The 22,757-nt window shown below is 55.1% G+C and overlaps 4 protein-coding genes across 4 annotated transcripts; 3 read left to right on the top strand and 1 right to left on the bottom strand.

Moving 5' to 3' along the window:
* Positions 1 to 1,471: 1,471 nt before the first annotated feature.
* BZA05DRAFT_472493 (uncharacterized protein) lies at positions 1,472 to 3,987 on the bottom strand. Its single transcript, XM_051488020.1, has 4 exons — positions 3,616 to 3,987; positions 3,433 to 3,563; positions 3,087 to 3,376; positions 1,472 to 1,841 (listed from the first exon to the last, which is right to left on the bottom strand). Exons 1-4 carry the CDS (start codon positions 3,925 to 3,927, stop codon positions 1,756 to 1,758), a joined length of 819 nt encoding a protein of 272 aa, XP_051341110.1. The 5' UTR covers positions 3,928 to 3,987; the 3' UTR covers positions 1,472 to 1,755.
* Positions 3,988 to 10,804: 6,817 nt separating this feature from the next.
* On the top strand, positions 10,805 to 12,753 carry BZA05DRAFT_417191 (uncharacterized protein; the record flags this gene model as incomplete). Its single annotated transcript, XM_051485450.1, has 4 exons — positions 10,805 to 11,404; positions 11,475 to 12,258; positions 12,492 to 12,546; positions 12,675 to 12,753. The coding sequence occupies 4 exons, from the start codon at positions 10,805 to 10,807 to the stop codon at positions 12,751 to 12,753; spliced, it is 1,518 nt and encodes a 505-aa protein (XP_051341109.1).
* A 3,727-nt stretch (positions 12,754 to 16,480) lies between these two features.
* On the top strand, positions 16,481 to 18,100 carry BZA05DRAFT_247182 (uncharacterized protein). The gene is made up of 2 exons (XM_051479981.1): positions 16,481 to 17,768; positions 17,875 to 18,100. Exons 1-2 carry the CDS (start codon positions 16,595 to 16,597, stop codon positions 17,925 to 17,927), a joined length of 1,227 nt encoding a protein of 408 aa, XP_051341108.1. The 5' UTR covers positions 16,481 to 16,594; the 3' UTR covers positions 17,928 to 18,100.
* Positions 18,101 to 18,249: 149 nt separating this feature from the next.
* BZA05DRAFT_392189 (uncharacterized protein) lies at positions 18,250 to 19,077 on the top strand. Its single transcript, XM_051483066.1, has 2 exons — positions 18,250 to 18,495; positions 18,518 to 19,077. Exon 2 carries the CDS (start codon positions 18,585 to 18,587, stop codon positions 18,981 to 18,983), a length of 399 nt encoding a protein of 132 aa, XP_051341107.1. The 5' UTR covers positions 18,250 to 18,495; positions 18,518 to 18,584; the 3' UTR covers positions 18,984 to 19,077.
* Positions 19,078 to 22,757: the final 3,680 nt, after the last annotated feature.

Here is a 22,757-nt window from a genome sequence, read left to right as displayed (position 1 = left end):
TGAGCCCGAGAGCTTGTTTTTTTGGAGCTTGAGCTTGAGCTTGAGCTTGAGCTCTGAGATGGGGCCGGGGGGATGGCGGGATGGCGGGATGGGACCGGGGGGGAGGAGATGCCCTCGCGGGGGTTCTCGTATTACTTCTCGCACCCCATACCAAAGCCGGCTGGCGCGGAACCTAGGGGACGCCGGCGGAGATGGCACCTTGATGGGTGGGGTGGGGAGGACCGGCGGGGATGGATTGATTGATGGATGGCGGGGGCGGGGGCGGACGGACAGCGGAAGCGGCAAAGCTGGTTTCCGACCCTAACTCCGGCTCCGAAACGGCCGGTGCCGGACCGGCCTGTGGAACGGTGGATGTCCGTGCTGCGTAGGGCGACGGACGGACGGACAGACGGACAGACGGAGTTCCGAGGAGGGTGGAAGTCCGAGAAGGGCGGGCGGAAGTCCGTCGGTCGATCGGTCAGGTGCTTGGTGCTCCGTGGCTGTGCTGCTCCGGGACTTCGGGAGTCCGGGGCGGAAGGTGGTGGGTGTGGTGGGTGCGGTGGGTGTGTTCGGAGGGGTGGAGGGGAATGGGCGGGGCGGCGTCACTTCCTGTGCGGAGGGCTGGGCTGGGCTGGGCTGGATGAGTTGGATGGATTGGATGGATTGGATGGGTGCTCGGAGTCGATGGATGGGTGGATGGAACTGATGGAACCGATGGAGTCGATGAAGCCGATGCGTCGATTCTGCAATGGTCGGTGCTGCACTGCTACACTGCTGCTGCAGCTGCTGCAGCTTCTCTGGAGTCTGGAGTCTGCGTCCCTGGAGTCTGCGCCCGATGACGATCAGCCGGTCATCAATGCATCATCATCAGTCCAGCCATGCATCATCCATACATCCAGCCATCCATCCATCCCGCCAGTCATTCGGCCATCCATCCAGCCATCCAGCCAGCCAGCCATCCAAGCCCAGTAAAGCCCAGTAAAGCCCAGTAAAGCCCAGTAAAGCTAAGCTAAGCCTCCGCAGCCATGCCCAGCTGCTCGATCCCGCAACCACGCAGCCACGCAACCTCGCAGCCAGTCAGAAGACCGCCCAGTGACCACAAGTCCACGGCGATCTCTCCTGGCCTCCTAGCCCAGAGTGGAGCGACCCGGCAGACGCGACTGCCGCTTCGACTGGGGCGGAGTTTCTTCCCAGTCCCACCGCGAGGGGAGGGGGCGGCGACCATGCCTGCCGCCGCCGACGACGACGCCACGGTGGGTTGCGATGCGAGGGGGGTACAGTCGTGCCGGTCATTAGTTGCCGGTCATTCGGTATCACTCTTCACTTCTCGTCCGTGCTAGGGATCTACCGGTCTTGCATATGTGGATGTCTACGCCACACCACGGCACGCACGCAGCTTCAAACCCATCACTAGTATTGGTTCGTTGAAGTGTTCCCGTCGTCTGTATTGTATCACTGCGTTGGGGGCGGGGGGGCTTCAGGGGCTTCGGAGCGCCATATGATACCGTGTGATAGGTACCGTACCGTGCTCGTGCCCTGGAGTTCATGCGTAAGCACTTACACACATACATGTAGGTAGGTAGGTAGGTACGTGATTGTCGGAACCGTCAAGAGTCAAGAGTCAAGACGAGGCTTTGCGGCAGGTCGGTTTTGCGAGGGCTCTTTGTCAACGCCTCTCCAGCCCCCAGGCAGGAAATCGGCGGGTCGAGGACTCGAGGGAAGGAGAACACACAAGTTTCAAGGAGAAAGAGCTCGGAGGAGATGGTGGTTGATTGTCTAGGTCTTCTGTAGATGATGATCGAGGAAGAAGTGGAAGAAGACGATCCCGCCATAGCCGCCATGGCCGCCAACGTTGATGCCCACTAAATACTAACCAGTCGTTTTCTCCCGCCAACAGGTCCTCTTCTCGCCGACAGGCCCTTCTCTCGCTCCGCCCCACCGGTGTCGAGTCTCGACGTTGGTCTGTGTGGTCTGGTCTGGGTTTTGTTTTGTTTGTTTTGTTTTCTGTCTGATCGTACTGGAGGTACCGTATCCGCCCCTGCATATGGGCTGGTTCTTTTGTTTGTTGTTTGATCATTCGACGTTGTTGGATCGTGACCGTTATGTATAATACGTATCCTGTTCCTTCCGAGTCCCCACTGTCCCCGACCGCTGCCCGCGAGTTCCCATTACCCCCCATTGCCCCCCGCCTCCGCCTATGTAGCCTATGTAGCTATCCGAAGGGCCGACCTGTAGGCTTTAGGCTGTGGGTTGTAATGTGGGTTGTACTACGTGCACGGTGGGTGGATTCGGAACTTCGGATGCTTACGGTATTGTCGGAGGAGGTCGTGCGCGAGTGACGGGCCATGCTTAACCGGAGCATAATCGGCTCACTCTATGTATCATATGTTCTCTACATATCGTCGTGGGGGGCGTCGTCTCCTATCCCCACCTATCTCCACCTATCCCCAAGGGGTAGTTACATACCCACCTATGTACTGGTAGCGTATATAGGGAGGGATTGCGATATGAGTTGGTATCCATGAGTATCTAGCGGAATCGCAGTCTTTTTTCCCGTTGGTAACGCACTCTACACACTCTACAGCACTCTATATAGTTTCTATACCCACAGGGAAGTCCCCGTCGAAGCATCAGAATCAGGAAGCTCTTCCTGACAGGACTCCACCCGGCACCAATTCCCACCAAAAGGGGGGAGGGGAGAGCCCGGGGGGCCGGCTACATATATGCCGGGGTCTGAAACTCGCTAGTGATCGCGTGGCCTTCCGAATCCCGACCCGCCAGGCAGCCAGCCATGCCAGCTGCCCCACGTGCTGGAATTAAATCCTCCGAGAAGAGGGATCACATATGGCTTCTTCGAGTTTTCTGGGAAACTCAGGGGAGAAGGGGAGGAGGAAGGAGGGAGGAGGGCATTAGGTATTATTTATCTACACAAGACTAACAGGTATACTAGAGGTAGTGTATGTACATGACTGTTCTCAATGCTGGGAGAATTCCGTGCGTGGGTGCGCTCGCTCGCTCCCTCGCAAAACCGCCACGGAGCTGGGTGGGGAAAAGTATAACCAACGCCGCCTACAGCATCACCGCGGCGGCCAGCAGACCAACCATACCCGCCGCCACGCCCGCGCGTACACGCCCACCGGCGTTCTCGGAGAGCTCGACTGCACTGGCACTCGCGCTCGCGACCGCGTCCTCCTCGACGGCAGTGGCGGACGCGGACACGTACGATGCACTCGCGCTCGCACTGGCGCTCTCGGAGTGGTCCTCGCCATTGTGGCGCTTGACCTTGGCGCCGGCCGCGGGCGCGGCAGATGGCAGCGGCACAGCGGTCGAGATGATGTCGATCAGCGTCGAGTCGTAAGTCTTGATCGCCTCGACGGCCTCGGAGGCGTAGAGCGCGCTGTGGGTTCCGTGGGTCAGTTGGGGATAGCAGAAGGGATGGGAGGGGTGGCTCACAGATCATCTGTCGAACAGGTGCTCAGGATGCAGTCGTCGATGGCGACGAATACGGACGAGACCTTGATGCAGGCTGCGGTCTGCTCGAGCTGCTCGCCGTAGTCGGCGACGGAGGCGTATTTCTCAATGCACTGTTGCGGTCAGCGGGAGGATGAGGGGATGGAGGGGATGGGAAGGACAAACAGCCTCGGCCTCCAGTTCGGCCTTGGAGGAGTCGTTGTAAGTTTCCTTGCAGCTGGTGACACAGGTGGGAACCGTTGCGGCGACCAGGGCGGTCGAGGCGCCGAGGAGGACGAGGAGCGAGCGGGCGAGCATTTTGCGTTTTGGTCGGAGTATCGAACGAAGGTGTATAATTAGAGGCAGAAGAAACCCGGATTGATTGATTGCACGACGACGACGATGAAGGAACGAACGGCTGGGAAGACAAGACAAGACGATGGCCGTGGATCCGAAGGGAGGGCGATGCGTTTTTAAGTACTTTACTTTCCCGCCCATCGCAAATTACCAGCCTGCGCGTTGTGGTTCCATCAGGCAGGACCGGGAATAGAAAAGCAGGTAGCGTCCACGCTGGCGAAAACCTACGGTACTACTCGACCGTTTCCTGGTATATACACAAGCGTGTTGCGCGTCCCTTTCCTTTTACGATTCGGATCGATCCCGGGTATGGCGTGAAGGGGGAGGGATCGAAGGGTGATGGGTAGTGTTTGCAATACCCGCTGGTGGCGGTCGTATGATACTCGCCATACCATGTACGGTCGACCTACTACTGGTAGTATGTACCCATTCCCAGCAGTCCTACATCCACCGCGCAAACATCATCACCGACAAGCAGGAGTCTTCTACATATGCTGAAGATCAAGATGAGAGATGGCGAAGAGAAACTTTCTTCGTGAAGTCTACTTAGTTACCCCTGCCAAGCCCCATCAACGAGATGGACTAATAGTTAGTTGGTTTAGCTGGTGACGATAAAGCCGGAAGTTGAGGAGCCAGGTTCTCTCCTATGCAGTTGTGGCTAGCAAGCTCGGTAGCGGGAGCTCGTTTATCAGTTTCCTTAGGTAACAGCCGCGGGATTCTGCCGGCGCGGTGGAGATCGATGTGATGGGTTGTGAAGCGTGAGCAGAACGGCCCCGTTGTTTGGGTTACCACCATTCGGGAAATAGATTTCTTGGATCCAAATATCCTCGAGGCCGTTGCTACTGTACGGTATACCATGCCATCTACCATATAATATGCGTACATCCCACCAACACCTGAAGCCCGCCGGTAAATACATACAGCAAACGACACCGCCAGCTCCAAAGAACTACTCCCCTCTCGTCCTCGTCCCTGTCCCTGTCACCGGTCCCATCCTCGCCGTTAGCGTCCGTTTTACTTCCAGATCACCGATGAGCACTTGCACACCTCTGTGCTCAAGGTTTCAGGCAGCAAAAGCTCAAGAAAGTTTCCTGGACGGTTGGTTGGTTTGTTGTACACAAATACACAGCCGTGCCCTTGCCAATAGCCAATCAAGAACTCCAGCGGATGACCAAGAACTTCGAGCAGGGCCGCAGACCTTCTCGATGTATGTATGTGTGTATAGTACACACTACATACCTGCGAAATATGGCGTTGACGATGGGCGCATAGATAGTTTACTGCAAGGTTTCGGGAATCGGGATTCATGAGTGACGCGCTGTGAATACAGCACCGACGCAACGCAACCAAGACGCAGTGCGCGCTCACGGTGCAGCAACAAATACCATAGCAATGGTATTTACAATATATTTACCCCCCGCCTCGGTTGGACCGATTCAACACAGCTATGTCTGAGGATAATAGCTTAGCAACCCTACCTAGCGAACGTCAAAGCAAGCTCTGAGACAGACTCGTGAGCGCCGGTCGTGACTCGTGGGAGACCGCGCGGCGGCAGCGGCAGCGAGACGGCACGTCCAAGAGGAGACGAGAGCTGGACAAAAAACAAGTGAAGTGGGGCGCTTGCGGCTTCCCACAGCGCTGGGAGGTTCTTTGATATTCTTATCGTTTTATTTGTTTAACGGCAAACGTCTATAATGCCATAGTTTTTTCCGACGTTTCGACCCCACCACCACTCAAACCCACCACCACTCAAACACTCGTCTACTCGACGACATTAGCCATTCACGCAAATGGCTGCGCACTGGAGTTTTTTCGACTGTTTTTTTTGGATAGGTCACCGCCGGATGGTCAATAGGTGCCTAATAGCTCCTCTCCCCCTCATGAACGTGTCATCGACTGCCATAAGCCGTCCCAAATATCAAAATGCCAGGAAATACGTGAAAAGACAGATGAAAATACGGTGAAGGAGGACTCCCGTCGGCGGGAGCAACTGAATGTGGTTAGTAGCGGTGGGCATCAACGTTGGTGGGAATCAACGTTGGCGGCCATGGCGGAGTCTTCTTCTTCTTCTTCTTCTTCTTCTTATTCTTGTTGGATCATCATCTATAATAGACGATCAACCACCATCTCCTCTTTCTCCTTGTGTGTTCTCATTCTCTTAACCCGTCGCTTTCCGGCCCGGAGAGGCATTGGCAAAAAGCCCTTGCAAAACCAGTATGCCTGGATGATTGCCTTTGGTTTTGTATGTTTGCACAAAGTAATCGCGGTCGGAAGAACTCGGCGTAGACATTTGCACGAGTGGCTAATGTTCCTTCAGTAGACGGGTGTTTTCGTGGTGTGGTGGGTTTTCGTGGTATGGTGGGTTTTCGTGGTGGTGGGGTCGAAACGTCGGAAAAAACTATGGCATTATAGACGTTTGCCGTTTGCTTAATCGTTAATTGCTTGCGACCTATCTGGATCATGGCAATGTCCGCCCACTGTAAACACTCCGTTTCCACGCCACTGTCTAACCCGACTTTCGTCGAGCAGTCAGGTGTGGCTTTCCTTGTTCTCCGCCCTGGCCTGGCCCAGTAATGTAGATACACGGTAAATGCTGATTTGGGCCTGCATGCCTACGATATTTCCTATCGTACGTTAGAGCGAGAGAGAGGGAAATGCGCGACACGAGTGAGAGCGCGTGACGTGCCATCGGTGTGGGGGGACCGGGGCTGGGGGTTGGGGTTTCCTCATGTGTGTGTTATCTCCATGGATTCGAGTTTTCGGAGAGGGCTTTCTCGACTGTTCAACGGCTCGCGTCTTGACGGCGGACATATAATTTTTTTTGATATCGAACGCGTTGCTTTCTTGCTTTTGCTGATCTGTACTCTACATAACTGTTATGCGCTTCGTTGAGGGATGATATGCCTGGCTGGGCGTGGCGTGGCGCGCTTACGGTTCGCCTGGCACCTGCTGCCTGCTGCATGTAATACCGTTTCCGGCATGTTCCGATTTGGGTTCGCTGTTCGCTGTTCTGACTCCATCATGATCGGCGTTTCAGGATGTGCGGTGTTTCCTCCCCACAACGGTGGTCCGCTGGATGGATTGAAGCGGGCGGTCGGGACTCGGGAGATTGTGATTATTTACAGGTGAAGGCGAGGGCTTTGTTTACGGTATGGAACTGCGGAAATATGTGCTTACTTAATGTATGTACGGGTTCCGAAATAGGTAGACTTGGGCACGACTGGATTCTCGACCGAGATCGCCCAAAGCCTCTGTTACATACCGTACCCACAACATCACGATTCTCCTCCTCCGATGACCGCCATTCGTGTCCGCCACCGCCACCGTTCCCGGCCGCATGCCATCCATCCATCCATCTGCTGGGCCCATGACTGCTGAACGTGTCCTTAAGGAAAAAGGCGGAGCAGCTAGGTATATCGTTGGATGTGTGCGCGTTCCGTCTCTCTCTCTCTCTCGGGTCGACCGATCCTGCCGAGGAATCCCGTGCGCGCCGAGATGGATTTTTTTTCCTTTTCGGCAAGTCATGTGCCCCCGCCGATGCAGCCGACGCAGCCGATGCGGCGACGCTTGGTTACGTCGGTAAGCGTAATGCTCACTAACTACCGTAGTTATTAACTAGTGGTGAGAGGCCTGGCCCGCGGGAGCATGAAGGTGACGACTATGTAGCAGCTGCTCCCCGCGTCTTTGAGTTTCGGCTGTTCTTGAGCGATATCACGATGGATTGAAGGATCAAATATAGTGACCCGGAAGGGAGTATATGGTATGTATGATATGTACTATGACTACCTCGCACCGCCGCCCACGTATCCGATAGGGCCCCGTTGAAACTTGAGGGGCGCAAGGCGGCTTGGTGTCATCGGTGGGCGCCGAAGAGAGGAGACCTTATTGAGATCTGGTGGGATCCGTTCTGGAGAATTCAACGTTTATCTGTCTCTGTTGTCACTACTCCTGTCTGCCTATTGTCGGTCTTTGGTTCTCATCAGATCATCACCTTGTATCATCATCATTGCCCTTAGATTTTGCTTTGAATTGATCACGTTTTTGATCCTTCACACCCGTTTTTGGGTCTCTCGCCGTCCATATTTAGGCTTCAAACCTTCCAGACAACCCTTCGTCTCCGTCGTCGACGTGCACAACCGACAGCGGGTCGCCAGGCAGCTGGAGACCGAGAAGCAGCACGACACGCACCTCATGTTTTGTGTGCGGACGAAAGCCATCAGCCGTAGGAATCTTCGAGAACACGGAGGGGACTTCGTGCTCGTGTGCCATGCATTTGAAAGGAAAGCCGCGTCTTTTGACGGATTCGGGACCGTGGTTGTGATGGTGATGGTGGTATGCATGCAACATACCTCGTATCCTTCGATCCCCACCACGGTGAGGACGGTCTCCATCGTATTTTCCCATTGCCTCCACGCATCTTTGACATCTCAGCCCCTTTGATTCCTCTCCGGTCTTCGGGATCCTCATCCTGTGACGAGCGTGCTTCGCCTCGGACCCTATGTACGTACGTGATGCCGGCACTCGAATCGCACGTTCGGATCCGGCAGCCATCGATCGTGAGTCTTTTCGCTGCTGAAGAATTGCGTTTTCACCGAAATCGTCGGCTTGGCGTGTGTACTTGAATCTGGGTATCGACTCAAACTATGTGACTCCCTCTGCCCTATGGTACCGTACACTATTAACAAATATATACCTAAAGTACATCTTACACCTCCAACTTGCTCGGCGGGAAAGAAGAAGGAGCGAACCCAATCTCGGACCTGAAGAATCGCCAATTTCCACGATTTGCCCCGTCCCCGTCCGCAAGCCCACCCGAGAATTCTGCTCAGCGCGTCAGCGGTCGTCGAATTTATTGCGGTGCTTGCTTACTTTATTAATTTACCTCTGGTTACTGACACCTAAACTCTGCGCCGGGGTCGTTGGGTTGCAGTTGGGCGTGCAACAACGATCTCACCGCACAACCTGATCTGCGTCCCCAACGAAAGTAAAGCGGAGCGCAGTGGCTGGTGAGTGATGATTTTCCCTCCTGATTAATTCCGTCCCGCTCTCTCGAATCGCCTCCGCCGTGTGCTGTTCCGGGTGTGCGGAAGGGGGGCGATGGGGGATCGAGTGGGCTTGCATACACGCACCAGACGCTTTGCGTTCGGGAGGATGATGGCAATTGCCATGGCATGGGCCCCCCACCCCCCTCCCACCAGGAAGGCTGCTCGCACGCTTGTTCCAATTACATACCTACATGCAACCTCCATTCTTCTTTTTGACTGACCCTCACTCCGCGGCTGCGGCAACAGCAGCTACAAATTCGCCAAAACCCCCCGGGAAAAGGCTTGTATCGTACTGAGTGACACTCGCGGCTCCCGCCCTAACGGACTAGTTTACTGGGGGAACTTGCGGCTCAACGGCGTGGTCCCTCGCAAGTGCTAGTTACTGACGGAGCTTCATCTTCAACTTCAAATATTCAAAGCTCGGCCTTCACACATTTTACTAGCCTCCCCTCTCTCACCCCCCCTCTCTCCCTATAACTTTCTCTGGCTTCACCTCCCTCTCTTCTTCTCTTCTCTTCTTCTCCACACATCCCCTTCTCGACACATCGACACATCGACACATCGAGACCCACTCCCAAAGTTTTTCTGCTTCTGCACGATCGACTTTTCCGCTGTTACCTCTTTACCTCTCCTCCTCTACTTCTCTACCTTCCTTCCTTCCTTTCTTCCCTACTTCTCTCCGGAATCAGCACGCGTTTTCGCCAGCTTTCTCTCTCCCTCCCACATTTTCGGATCCAAGGTAAGCAGTTCGTGTTCCCCAGAGATTCTCGGTCTCGCTGTTTGTTTTCACCGCCTCCTCTATCCAGCTTGTTATCAAGCTATTCTGTGTTTATTCTTTCGTCCTATGGCACTGCATGGTTGCTGTCATCAGCGAATTCCTCTCTGCAATCGACTCACGTCCTCCCCTTCCAACATCATCAACTCTCCCCTCCCCTCTCCCCCTCCCCGCTGCAAACAATACCCACATCATTTCAACCCTGCTACTCAGCGGCAGCCTTTAATTGAATGATTTTATTCGCCGGAAGGCTTCAAAGACTTGTGGGCTGACGGTGTGTTTTTAACTCAGCATTCTTGCGTTCGAGTTCCAGCAGTTCACCGTTACTGCAGAGAAGGGTGTGATATACCATAAATATCAAGGATACTTCGGTGCGTACATACCTTATTTTCGATCTTCTTCGTCCCTTCATCTTCTTCATCTTCTCCTTCTCCTTCTTCTACTCCTTCTTCCTTTCTTCTTCTTTTCTTCTCTGTTTGCCCCCGTCTTCCCTATCCCCATCGCAATCTGTTTTAAGTTCCTCTACCCATCTGTTCCTTTCGCTCTTTTCGGTTACCGCGGAACTATCTTCCCTTACCCTGTCCTTTTTTTCTTCTACCCTCGATATCCCTTTTAAATAAGTACCCACTCCGTCGTTGCCCTGCGTTTGCGGATCTTGCCTTCTCGCATGATCGCCGTCATCTAATATTCTTACGGGGACGTCACTGGCACAGCCTGTTTTGGACATATGTCTGGATCAACGGCGTTCTTTGCTCTCTCATTTATTGATTATCCGTCGTGTTTGGGTTCCGTGATGGCGTCCATCAAACTAACATCGAATCCTTCCACCAGTATCGATACAATGAGCCGACCAAGAGGATCAGGTCGCGGTCGGGGACGTGGCCGGGGACGTGGCCGTGGTGGACGTGGACGTGGGCAGTCTACCCCGTCAGTTCGTGAGAATGCCGCGCCTGGACAAGCATTGGAGACCCCCGAAGTAGGGAATACGTCTATCGGCAGCCAGCCTCCAAGGAGTGCGTTGGGTCCACAGCCTTCCGGACCTTTACCAATGCAAGCGAACCTTCGGAAGAGGAAGAGTTCTGCCGCCGACATGTTGGAGAGCGAGAGGTTCAAGAGATCGAGAGAAGACTCCGCGGAGAAGAGTGCCGATGGCCCAAGGGTTCAAGGAAGCCTAAGATCTGACCTTTCCGGTCTCGCGATGAATGGGAGCCCAAGTGCTCTGGCGGAAGTGAGTTGTGGGCGACCACTCGTGGCGGCGGTGGCGGCAGCGGCGGCGGAAATCTCGGCGATGAGCAGGAAGCGCAAGCGCGGATTCCCGGAGGAGGAGCCCGTTGCGAAAGGGAGTAGGCCGACCATAAATGGTGGATCCCGTGGAAAGGGGGCCGATATACTGGCAGACCCTTCCCTTGATCTTAACCTGACGGTGCAGGACTACAGCATCTTTGCGCCACCTACCAAGCCGCGAGGCTTGAAGGGGGCATTGATGCAAGGTAGTCCGAAGAAACTCACCCTCGCCCAGATCCGTGCTCGACAGGCGGATCTGGGAGCATTTTATAGAGGGGCTGGAGCCGTCATGGTCGGTCGAAACCTGAAGCGTGGCAACGAGACTGCTAAAGCACTCGGTGCGGCGGCTCGGAAGGAGATCCAGTCGACAGACTGGTATCAGAATATCCTCCAGCAGCTGGCCACGAACGAGACGAAGCAGATGGCTCGGATGGAGCGGGATCGGGGGATGGAGCAGAAAGCTCTCGATACCGAGCTTGCTGGGATGATCCAGCAGCGGAGGGAGGAATGCGAGGTGAGTGACGACTTGCATACTCGATCGATTTTCCCTTTCTTTTCCTTGTATGACTAACCTCTTCCTGTAGAGATACCTCGAAGAGCGGGTGGACCACTGCATCCGGGATTTCCTGCGATCAGGGGCCCCGATGAGTGACCTCAGAGGCACGGGCCATTTGGCGCTTCTGTTGCGTGTGTTGGAGAAGACCGGCCTGGGAGACATCAATGATGTCTCCCGGGTCGATCTGATCCTTGCGTTTGAGGACGGCGAAGGGTGGGATCGTTCCCCCTTCGAACGTCCTCAGATAAGCAACCGCACCAACGGGGGACTCTACGACCGCAAGTTCTTGCCGACGGCAATGACCCGGTTGCGGAGCGTGCTTTGGGAGGTCACTACCCAGCTCGAACGAGACGACTCGTCGCACCTGTCGGACTCATCCCCCGACAGGCCGCTCACCCCGCACGACAAGCACCAGAAGGGAAGCCTACCCGTTGAGGAGAGAGAACTCTCGGGGCCTTCTCCTCGGAAGAAGAGAAGGGGGGATGGGGATTTGGCCGCCCCTCCCCGGAAGGTGCAGTACGTGGCGATGGAGGTGGTTCCGGACGACAGCAATGCGGACGAGAACCACGATCCGGAGATGTGGGGGACCTACATGGTCGGGATGAGCGGGGCTCACCACCCAGAGAACCTGGTGCGCGATTACCCGTTGGACCTGGCGAACCCAGGTCAGTTCCGTATATCGGACGCAAGAACCACTCTTGAGCACTATGCTCTCGAGGGGTTGCTGACTTTGGGGACGCCTGCCAACGGGGTCGTGGCCCAGAGTGGACCGCTCTCAAGGGACGCAGAAGATACCGAGGAGGAACAACTGGGTGAGTTGTAGGCGGGGGAGGCGAGGATGAAGATTATTTTTTTTGCGAATTTTAATTTTTGTTTCTAACCACCGGTCTTTTTTCTTCTTTTTTTCTCCCCACCCCATTCTTTTATTTCTTCTTTGCCTGGAGGTAGCTCTTTTTCCTGGGGGCTCTTCCTATGCTGTACCTAGTTCGCCTACTTTTTGGGAAGATGAGGGTTAGATGTGGGGATAATTTGCTGACTTACATAGTTCTCGCCTCCCAGCAATCCGATGAGCCGTCCTCGCCACAAGATACCGACTCAGTGTACGATGGAGATTTCGATGTCCTAGGAGGCGAAACAACAAACCAGGCCAACAGATTGGATATCCCTTCTTTGCAACGTGGCTTGGACGACGGAAGAGTATCAACTGAACCTACAACGCCTGGCTTAGATCCTCTAGAAGTAACCTCAAAGCTCTCAACGCCTGGCCCGGATACTGGAGAAATGATGTCCGGTGTTATCATCGGTGATGAGGAAGCATTAAATCCTTTCCCTACCCTCGACTTCGACTATAGCGAAAAATCGGCGAGAGTCCTGCCTCCCACATCACCGGTGGATGATGCGGTGTCCGAAATGCATCCGTCTACGGCACTGGGCGAAAGGGCGGTATTGGCAGTCGCTACTCCCGAGATATCTGAAAATCAGGCGAAACGTCGGACTCTCCCCCACCTAGCACATGAGACAACAATCCTTGGATCAAACGGTGGGCCATCAGCATCTGGTTCATATGGTGGGACACCAATTCCTGGTCTGTATGGTCCAGTGTACGGCGGATTAATATCCTTCGAGTCCACCGCCTCCGCTGCACCGATGTCGGGCGCAGCAGCTACCTTCACAGCACATAACATGGGCTATGGAATTAGCTCCCAGGGGGTTTCCCGTTTGAGTCCGGACGGACAAACGAATTCACGGGCAGATGGACGTCCGCGCGAGCCGCCGCGTAAGAAGCGTGGCCGCCCTAGAGACTCAAAGCCCCTGTACTCTTTCCGAGTCGACAAACAGGTAGCCGACCAGGCAGCTCACAGGTACCAGCCTCCAACAACGAACCCGGGTAGACCAAAAGGGACTCGCATGGACATCCGTGGTCCTCCAACAAATGGCGTTGACAGCGCCCATGGTAATTCGCCGCCAAAAGCTCCACCATCACAAATCTTGGATGCTCAACCAACGGAGGAAAGGCTTGGTTGGGCGCAACACTCGGCCAATGGTGGGCTTCTTCCTTCAATTTCGATTGGTTCGCCACGACCACCGCAACCACCGCCACCTTCTTTCCCTCCACCAAACTACGGCTTCCCCCCTCGTCCTACCTACCGTGCTCCTAGTCCGAATACGATGGCTCCCGCACCGGTTGTCCACTCACCTCTTTCCACAGCCCCGTCACTCCCTCCCAATTCGAGCCCGAGTTCCCAGTTCACGGCGGCTATGGTGCATCCGTCACCGGCGGCGCCATCGTCTTCGGGACCGAGCCCGAGATATTATGTCGGAGGGGGCCGCTGGGTCGTCTCTCCTCAGTTCATGGCGGAGCCTCCTATGGCTGCGCTTGCACCTGTTCCTCCCCCCATGCCTACTCTTACTACCGTTTCAGCTCTAAATCTAGCTCCGGCTAATGGTGCTGCTCGAGCCCCTACCACCGCTTCAGCTACTTCTCCTGCTCGAGCTCCCACTCCAACTCTGCAATCCAGGGAAGATCCTATCGCTGCTCCAGCAACAACTCTAGAACCAGCTCCAGCTCCTACACCAGCTCCAGAACCGACTCAAGCTCCTACGCCGACTCCCCAATTCGGAATGGAACCTCCTATCGATGCTCCCGCACCCGTTCTTTCCTCCGACCCCGCACCCTGCGCTTCTCCTGATCACATTACTACTTCTTCTCCTGCTTCGTCCTCTACTTATGCCGCTTCAACGCATGGGTTGTCTACTGTGCGGTCGCGTTCACCACCACAACCACCTGCTACTCCTCCTCCGAAGCCGCACCTGCCTCAGGCCGAAGCCGCCACTCAACACGAAGCCGAACTCTAGGATTGCTCTCCGTCCGATTGGAGATGAAGCGTGGATGATAGAATGATACGAAAAAACGACACTGCGGGGGGTCGCCGGCGTTTGTTTGTATTATTTGCGTTTCCGTTTCCGTTTTCTGTTTTCTGGCGAGCGTGCGAGAAAAGGGACATCGATTTGATGGCTTGTTTTGATTTCTTGTTTTGTTTGAATACCGTCTGTTAATGCTGCTTTACCGATATTATCGGTTTCTGTCTTTCTACAGAGTTTACTTTTACTTTTACTTTTTTTTTCCTCTTGATCTTTTATTGGTCGAGTCATTGTACCGGGGAAGGACGGGGAGTTTTATATACGGGCGTTCTATCATCTGCCATTCCATCTTTTTTCTTCCTGTTTACTTGTACACGATGTTTGAGTTTGGGACGGGTTTTCGGTGGTGGGATCTGTTTAGAGGGGGAGAGCTTTTTGCGGCCGTCTGGGAGGTGTAAATACGATTGGGTTTTTTCCTGTATAAGTACCAGGAGACGCTGAACTGGGCACATGGCGGGTTTCATGTCATTGGACGTCACTCGCATCCGCAATCCTCGCCGTGCCACCGCAACGCGAAGATTCGGTAGAGTAGAGTGCTCTACGCCGCACCGAAGATGGATATTGCCGAGTCTGTATATATCGCGAATCAGGACGCGGCGACAGAGACCACCACCATACAGGAAGCGGGAGTGTCGAGCTGCAGTTACACAGGCCAATGGGTCATAGCCGGATCGCGTTAGTATGTAGAGTACCTATGTTGCGCGCCCCTCGCCCCTGCTGCATCCGTCGTGGTGCAGGAAATACCTCATGCTCTACATACGGCTGAGATCTGGTTTCGGTTTGCGACCTTCGGCCTTCTGCCTTCTGCAAGGAAACGTGTTTGTTTTGACAACAGACGGCCAGCAGAGGCTGAGGTGGGTATGAGGTGGTATGTGTGGAGAAGGAACAACATCCCGCGCCACACACACACAACACGCACCTGCCACTTCAGCCACATAGGTAAGGTAGCTCTCTCCCGCCCGCCTCCGATCGACAGGACAGCGGACCGCATCGGCGGCAAGCACGCAGGCAGACAGGCAAGCACAGCCCCGATCTGTGACGTGCGGATGTTGAGGACGGCAGGCAGGCAGTCTTCATGGAAACTCTCAATTCACCAGCACCACCACTTCGCGCGGTCGGAATTGGCAGTTGAAACTCTCTGGTGCTTGGAATTGCTTGCTTTCGCCTCCGTTGCTTGCTTGAGCCTTGACTCTTGAGCACCTTCCGATTACACCTACCGTAGTTGATCGTTTCATACTTCCCCCCACACTCCAATAATATCCCATCGGCGGCCGGCCGTCGAATCCATGAATCCATGAATACGATCCCCCATCACCACCACCATCACCACCACCACCACCATCACCACCACCACCACCACCATCACCACCACCACCACCACCATCACCACCACCACCATCACCACCATCACCACCACCACCATCACCACCACCATCACCACCATCACCACCACCACCATCACCACCACCACCAACCCTAGCTTGGCTTTCCACCAACCACACGTTGACATGACAAGACGGGAAAGACAAGACAAGACACACGCAAGCAAGCAAGCTTGAAGCAACCCCAGCAGCCACCCCACCCCACCCCACCCCACCCCACCCCCCATGGGAATAAAACTCGGCTAGACATCTGCCCCCCCAAACTTCAAAGTACTGGGTATAGAAACTACTGCCTACAGACGCACCAGAAAATGTCTTACACTGTGACACCGGAGTATGATGTGCACCCACCGACAACAAAGGGCTCTCTCTACTCTAGCTAGAGTCAAGCTATGTGTCCTACCCGGGCCTGCGCTACTCTACTCTAACCACCATTTATTGGAACTCTGTCCGCACTGCTGCTGCTCTCCTTGCCTCGTGGCGTCTTGCTTCCCGTCGCGCGTCATGATCTCCTCCTCCGACTCCTCCTCCCTCTCGCTCTGAACCGCCCGCCCAAAAAGTAGCAGCTGCCCCTCCACTCACCCCCCGGTCAGTGCCATGTTCCACCACCCACATGCTGTGCTGAACTTCACACTTCACACACACCTCCGCCAGCTCACTTCTCCTCCTCCACAGCTCAGCGAGCCACACGAGCCGGGCTGCCTACTCTACTGAGTTCTTAAGTCGCGGCACGCCCAAAACAATCCCCCCTCGCCGGGCAGGGACCACCGAATCCCTTGAATTCCCCCCGCCTCCTGCCTCGAGAGCAAATTATCCCTACCCTCTCTCCACCCCTCGCCTCCAAATGGCCGCCCCTCGACTGCGAATATTGCAAGCAGTGGGAACAACAGCCCTGCTTCCAACCATAGTCACGGCGGCTTTCTTCATCGTCTACACCGTGTCCTCATCCATACGCCATTCGGCACTGGCCGTTGTCAGCGTCGTGTCCGCAGCGGCCGTCTTGTGCACTTGTATTCCCATCATACTGTTTACCGTTTATCCCTCATGCCGTCGACGACGATTGTACCGGCAATTGGGAGCAGCGGCGTCTGCCCTCGCCGCGGTGGTGTCGGCGTGCGCCTTGGGGTGGATGGGCCTGAGGCAGCAAGCCCTGCCACGAAACATCCTCGGCCGTAATCCGGTGCATGTGGTGTTGGCCGGATCCGCTGTTTACATCGTCACAGTGGTAATGCACTCGGTGTTCTGGACCATGCTCCTGGCCTCCTCGTTCTCCTCCCCATCTGCTTCCGCATCACCGCACGATGACCACGAGGCCAACACCCCCTCGCCGCACCACCCCCCGCACCGCTGTCTCTGCGCCGCGCGGGAGAACCTTCACCTGCCACTCCCATCGCCCACCTTCTCAGCGCGCAAACCCTCGCTCGACTCCTCGCTCCGCGCGTCGAAGCACCGGTCATTCGTGGCGCAACTATACCAGTCGACGGGGGGTCCACCGGCGAAGAAGTCCTCTCGCAGCCTGAGCATAGGCGTGAGCCCGTTCTCGCCCATGTACACCATCAAGGGTAAAGACGTGCAGACCAGCAGTCTGGTCACCATGTCCACCCACCGCTCGCCGTCAGAGGTAAACCACTTCGATGACTGGGAGACCTCCGACGTCTCCGCGACGGAGCGCGTAGCGGCCTCGCTCGCTGTCGTCGAGCGAGAAACTCTGCTGCAGGAGGCTAAGGCCCCGACGACTACGATGCACACCCCGCCAAAAAAGTTATCGCTGGCGCTGGAACAACGCCCCGTCTCCTCCGTCTGCGACAGCGAGATCTCCGTGCCGGAGAGGGGGAATAGTCCCCCCCTGCCGGAAAACGACGTCGTCGTCGTTTCCCCGAGAACGCCGGCGTTTCCGCCGTGGCCCCTGGGTGTCGGCGGAATGGGCGGAATGGGGATGGGAATGGGAATGGGAATGGGGATGGGAATGGGATTGGGAATGGCGAGTCCGACTACGCCGAGATTCGTCATCCGACGGGGTGGGGGAGGTGCGGGAGGTGCGGGAGGTGCGGGAGGTGCGGGAGGTGCGGGAGGTGCGGGAGGTGCGGGAGGGGGCGCGGGCGAAGGGGGAGGGGGAGGCGGGAGGCGGGACGGGCGGGACGGGGAAGTGGTTGGCTAGGAGTAGGACCATCGAGTAATATGATGGTGGGCAGGCTGCAGGTGGCGGGTTTCATGGGTCTCTCTCCCCGCGCTGTGAGGGGGAGAGGGTTGGCGACACACGGCAGGAATCAGGGAACCAGGCTACCATGGAGATGGGATAATACGGCCTCGTCCTCCGCTCGCTGTAATTTTTTTTTTTTTGGGGGGGGGGGGGGGGGGGGGGGGGTTTATTTACGATGACACGATCTGACGATCACGACCTTGCGGTTCACACGCACACGCTCACTTACGATACGACACGGACACTTACGACATATCATACATACATACATACATACATACGACCAACAATCGATTGGAGGGGGGGGGGGGGGTTTCAATGGGGTAGACTACGGATTTTCTGGGATTTTATTTGGCCTTTCTTTGGACTTTCTTTTTGGGCTTTTCTTTTTGGGCTCTTTGGGGGCGGGATTATATCGAGATCCGGCTCGGCGGGACGGCGCGGGGCGGCACCGGGCGGGGCGCGGCCGGGGGTTCTCGACGTTTAGATTGCGCATCGGGGCGATCTAATTCCGCCTCCGCACCCTCCGCGCGCGCGCGCGTGTGTGTGGATGGGATGTGGATGGGATGTGGATGGGATGTGGATGGGATGGGAGGGCTGTGTATGTAAGTAACATTTACATACTATTTAGCTAATGACGTATCTGGACAGGACAGGACAGGACATAATCGGGGATTTGAATTTTGGGGGATTTGGGGGCGTACATCTAACATATCTAACGGTTGTATTTTTGGGGGCGGGTATTGTGGAATCTGGATGGATGGTTCATGGATGTCTTCTGTATATAGGTGTGCCATGTTGTTTTTACATATCTGCATCAACGGGGGTTCTTGATTATCCGGGGTTTCGGCGGGTATGTACTACGGTGTACTACAGAGAGTACTATATACTTCCAGTGCATGTGGCGCGCGCGGTTAATACTCTACACACTCGAGGTACGTCGGGCCCGAGCGTTTTGGATATTTACATGGTAGAGTATGTTCCGAGTGTGAAGAAGCTTCTGTACTGTAGGTGCTGTAGGTACTGTATATAGATTTCTGTCTCTCGGGTTGAGCGTGCAGTTAATCATCACAATCGCAATTGGAGATGAGTGCTCTGGTGACCGGTGAACGTGGTTCCACTTTGAGGGCGGTTTTTGCGATGCATACGTCATACATAACGCGGGATGGGTGGGTGGATGGATGGATGGATGGTGGCTGAGCCACAGTTACTTCATAGGTGTGTGTTTGGATGCCATCAGCATTTTGAATCTACCACACAAAATTTCGATGCAGTTTGAAACCCTCAGTTCCCGGACGATGGGTGGGCATTCGGCACACCACCCCAAGTCGACAATTTGCGACACTAAATATTGTTGACTGAGCCACAATGCAAACAAAGAGAGTTGTATGCTGTCGAATATCCAGGTTGCCGAACGGGTTCCGGGGCATCGGGGGAGATGAGAGTTTGCAGCTGCAGGTTTGGGAACCTTCAAGTCGTCAGAAACCCAAGGTTGGAAATGTAGCTGGCATCCGAATGGGCCCTAGGTGTGCGAGACGAGTTCGCCATCCGTGAATACGGTATTGAGAGGCCCTCGACGGGTACGAGTAACTGATGACCTGGTTCGATTGACTAGGAAGCAAAGCAACAGGAAAAAGCAGGTCTATGACTTTTGGGAATACCTATCTGTGGTGTTGATAATGTCTGATGTGTTGAACAAGAGACCGACCGACCGACTAAACGAACAGAAAACCAATAACAGAAAACGGGGTCTGTCTGCCACAATACATGGTAGGTCGCTCCATACCGCTACTCGCTGCTCGCCGATCGCCCTTCGCCGCAACACAAAGCCGCCTCTGCCCCCGAATCCCACAGCATGCGAGACGAGTTCACTATCCGCGAATACGGTAGGTATCTACCTTGTATCATACCAGTCTTTGCGCCACCAAACAGGCTGAGCGAACCATGAACCAAGAGCCAAAAAACTAAGAACCAAGAGCTATCATCCTCTGATATTCCGCTGTGCACACGTTTTCACGATGGCCGGTGTTACTACGGTAGTAGGTACATACTATCGTGGATCCCCCCCACCAGCTTGGATGGTAACTAGAGTAGAACACCCACAGCTCCACAACCACAGCACCCACACACCCGCAAGACAATCCCGACAAACCTCAGGCTAAACAATATGGAATATGCAGCAGAGCAGGCCAACAAGGAACGATAGCTCCGGAGGACGGAGGGCGGTGGCGACATTCATACGCCGACAGAGCAGCCGCCTCCGGGTCGGGGTATGCAGCTCTGACAATAGCAATGACAATGGCAATGGTCTATGTACTGGTGCGGATCTCGCGCAACGCTTACGATTTTCAGATCCAGATGCTTTCATTTTCACGTGATCAGACCAGGCCTCCGCCTCCCCCACACGGAGGAATGCTCCAGAAAAAAACAGGAATTCTCCGGACGGTTCATTGTTCAACCCGCAGGCCGCGAGTTGGGACCTGGGACCTGGGTGTTGCGGAGAGTGGCTGTTGGCTAGTGTCTATGGCTGGTGACTTGTGGATTGTGGGTGGCTAGGGACTGGAGGCTACATCTGGTGGCTGGTGGATGGTATGTAGCTACATCTGCCGCAAAAGAGTCAAGACCGTGGGGTTCTCGAAGTTCGGATTTTTCGTCGTCCAGGCGTAGCCGATACCGCAGCATCCCGTGGCGGAGGCTTGAAGTATTGCCTGCCTGTCTACTTGCCTGCCTGCCTACTTGGGCCTTCCCAAATATACTGAGTATAGTAGAGTATAGTATACTAGAGCCCGTCGGACCTGTTCGTGGCCGGTTCGTGGCCGGTTCGTGGCCGGTGGGGACTCTGGAGTAAATGCGGCTGCGGATAATCGTGGAGGGGCAAACTGAGCTCTGGGAGGTGGGGGGTGAAGCTGGAATTCCGGGTCAATTCCAGTCTCCAAATGTATGGTACATACATGAGGAAACGGTAGAGTACTATATATTTGGTAGAGCAGTGCTGCCTGGAGTCTGGACGTCTGCAGGCTTCATTGCTTCAATGGTCCCAGAACTAAGTGTCCGCTATTAACTAGAGTAGGTAGATGAAGGTTTTTGGATTTTTGGATTTTTTGTATAGCCGAGAAGTCCGGATTTTCGAGAGGGACTGGATTCTCAACTACGAGGAATGTTTCCGTACGTGCCAGCTCGGTGGGGCCGCATCTGATCTGGTTGGTCTGTAGACTATAGGCATCCTTCTGAGGCCATGTACTTGCAGTAAGCTCGCTGCGCTGAGAATATTCGGAGCTGTTGGTTCGACGGATAGTCCCCCTTGATCCCATGACAGAAATCAACAAATAAACGCCGTGTTTCAACGCCTCAGCGCGGATGAGTGAGATTATGTGCAAACGTCCAACAGAGTCGATTATTGCCAATTGGATGGCGGACCTGGAATTCTTGTACATGCGATTTTTATTAGAAGGCCGGATAGGCGGGGGCTGTGGGAATTGGATTTGTAGTATACATATATATGAACTCTACACGATTCGACTCCGCAAAAGTCGCGGCACTCTCACGCTTAACGTGATTGGCGAGTGACAGAAAACGCATATGCCGTCGCTGGCCCACCCACCACCACCACCACCACCACCACCACCACCGTTGGATGAACTGCCCGTCCGAGCTGTACCGGAGCCTATTATAACTAGTAGTTATGGGTAATCATATGTATGATACCTACACCAATTGCTTCGCTATCGCCCTTTGATGATCTAGACCTAGCCACAAGTACTCCGTGTCCGCATCAACAAAATCATTCGTCACGCCGACTCGGGTGGCGTTGGCGTACCGATCATCCCCACCTCGCGGCGTCGCTAGAGTACTCTATATACCTGCTCTATATAGTCTTCCTCCTCCAGGCGCCGGACTATCCACGCAAAACTCCGCACAACTGGCGGCAGAAGCATCATCAAGACGGTGCGGCTCTGCATGCACACGTGCGATAGACAGGTACATATGTCGGTATTCGCACGTGCTGCATTCCGGGGGTGCATACATACGGTACATACATGTGTTCGTCCGTCCATGCGACGCGCTGAGGTTTCCCACATCTTGGGCGATAGTTATCCTGCATCTCGACGAGCGCGTTGTTTGAGGGCGAGGGGGGTTGATATTCCCGTTCTCTCTTATCTTATCGAAGGAATTTATCCACGAGGCGTTGCGGAACAATAGGATTTGTTCCACTCCGGCTCCGTTCGTCTTGAAGGTCTGCCTGGAGAATTCCATGGGCCCAGATGCGCTCGTGAAAGGGTATTCTTCCGGTCGGCGCCGTCAGTCACACTAGCCACAGGCAAGGCTGTTGATTATCGTCGGGCACTCGCGCTACAGCACCGGAGGGGACGAGTGGTGGAAGCAATCGTGGTGAAGGTTCTGAGGTCGGATCTGCTCTTCCTTGCCTTCCGAGGGCACGTTGCGAGATGCTGGCCGCTAGGGTGTCACGATGGGTCTCTACTCTATGTACTATACTCTAAGCACATACCAGGTGGGGTGTCTTCAGCCGGAATTGCTCAATATGTTGAAGGGGAATAGAGTGGAATTCGCCACGGGTCGGAGGAGGAACAGACAATGTTCCGGGATTTTTAGTATGTATTCAAGGGGGAGCACGGCTACGAGGGCCGACGGGGGTGGTTACCGCTCCTCCGCCTCATTCTCCGCCATCTCCGGTTCGTCCCTAGAGTTTCCCCACACGCCATGCAGGAACGTTGCTTAGGCTTTGACGAAGCGAACTGTCGTGCCTACATACACGCACATGTGTACCTACATCCACCGGCGCGCCTAC

This window comes from Tricharina praecox (assembly GCF_024521635.1).
Source record: "Tricharina praecox strain CBS 144465 chromosome Unknown BZA05scaffold_7, whole genome shotgun sequence".
Lineage (NCBI taxonomy): Eukaryota > Fungi > Ascomycota > Pezizomycetes > Pezizales > Pyronemataceae > Tricharina > Tricharina praecox.
This window is presented reverse-complemented; position numbering and strand designations above follow the sequence as displayed.

What these genes read in the sequence shown, in the direction of transcription:
- BZA05DRAFT_472493 (XM_051488020.1), bottom strand. Translation starts at nt 3,927, where the DNA reads ATGGGCGGGAAAGTAAAGTACTTAAAAACGCATCGCCCTCCCTTCGGA. An exon ending in ACCTGTTCGACAGATGATCT is followed by an intron (nt 3,377 to 3,432) that starts GTGAGCCACCCC and finishes CGGAACCCACAG; the next exon opens with CGCGCTCTACGCCTCCGAGG. An exon ending in ACGCGCGGGCGTGGCGGCGG is followed by an intron (nt 1,842 to 3,086) that starts GTATGGTTGGTC and finishes GTTAGTATTTAG; the next exon opens with TGGGCATCAACGTTGGCGGC.
- BZA05DRAFT_247182 (XM_051479981.1), top strand. Translation starts at nt 16,595, where the DNA reads ATGGCCGCCCCTCGACTGCGAATATTGCAAGCAGTGGGAACAACAGCC. An exon ending in GAGATTCGTCATCCGACGGG is followed by an intron (nt 17,769 to 17,874) that starts GTGGGGGAGGTG and finishes GGGAGGCGGGAG; the next exon opens with GCGGGACGGGCGGGACGGGG.
- BZA05DRAFT_392189 (XM_051483066.1), top strand. Translation starts at nt 18,585, where the DNA reads ATGACGTATCTGGACAGGACAGGACAGGACATAATCGGGGATTTGAAT.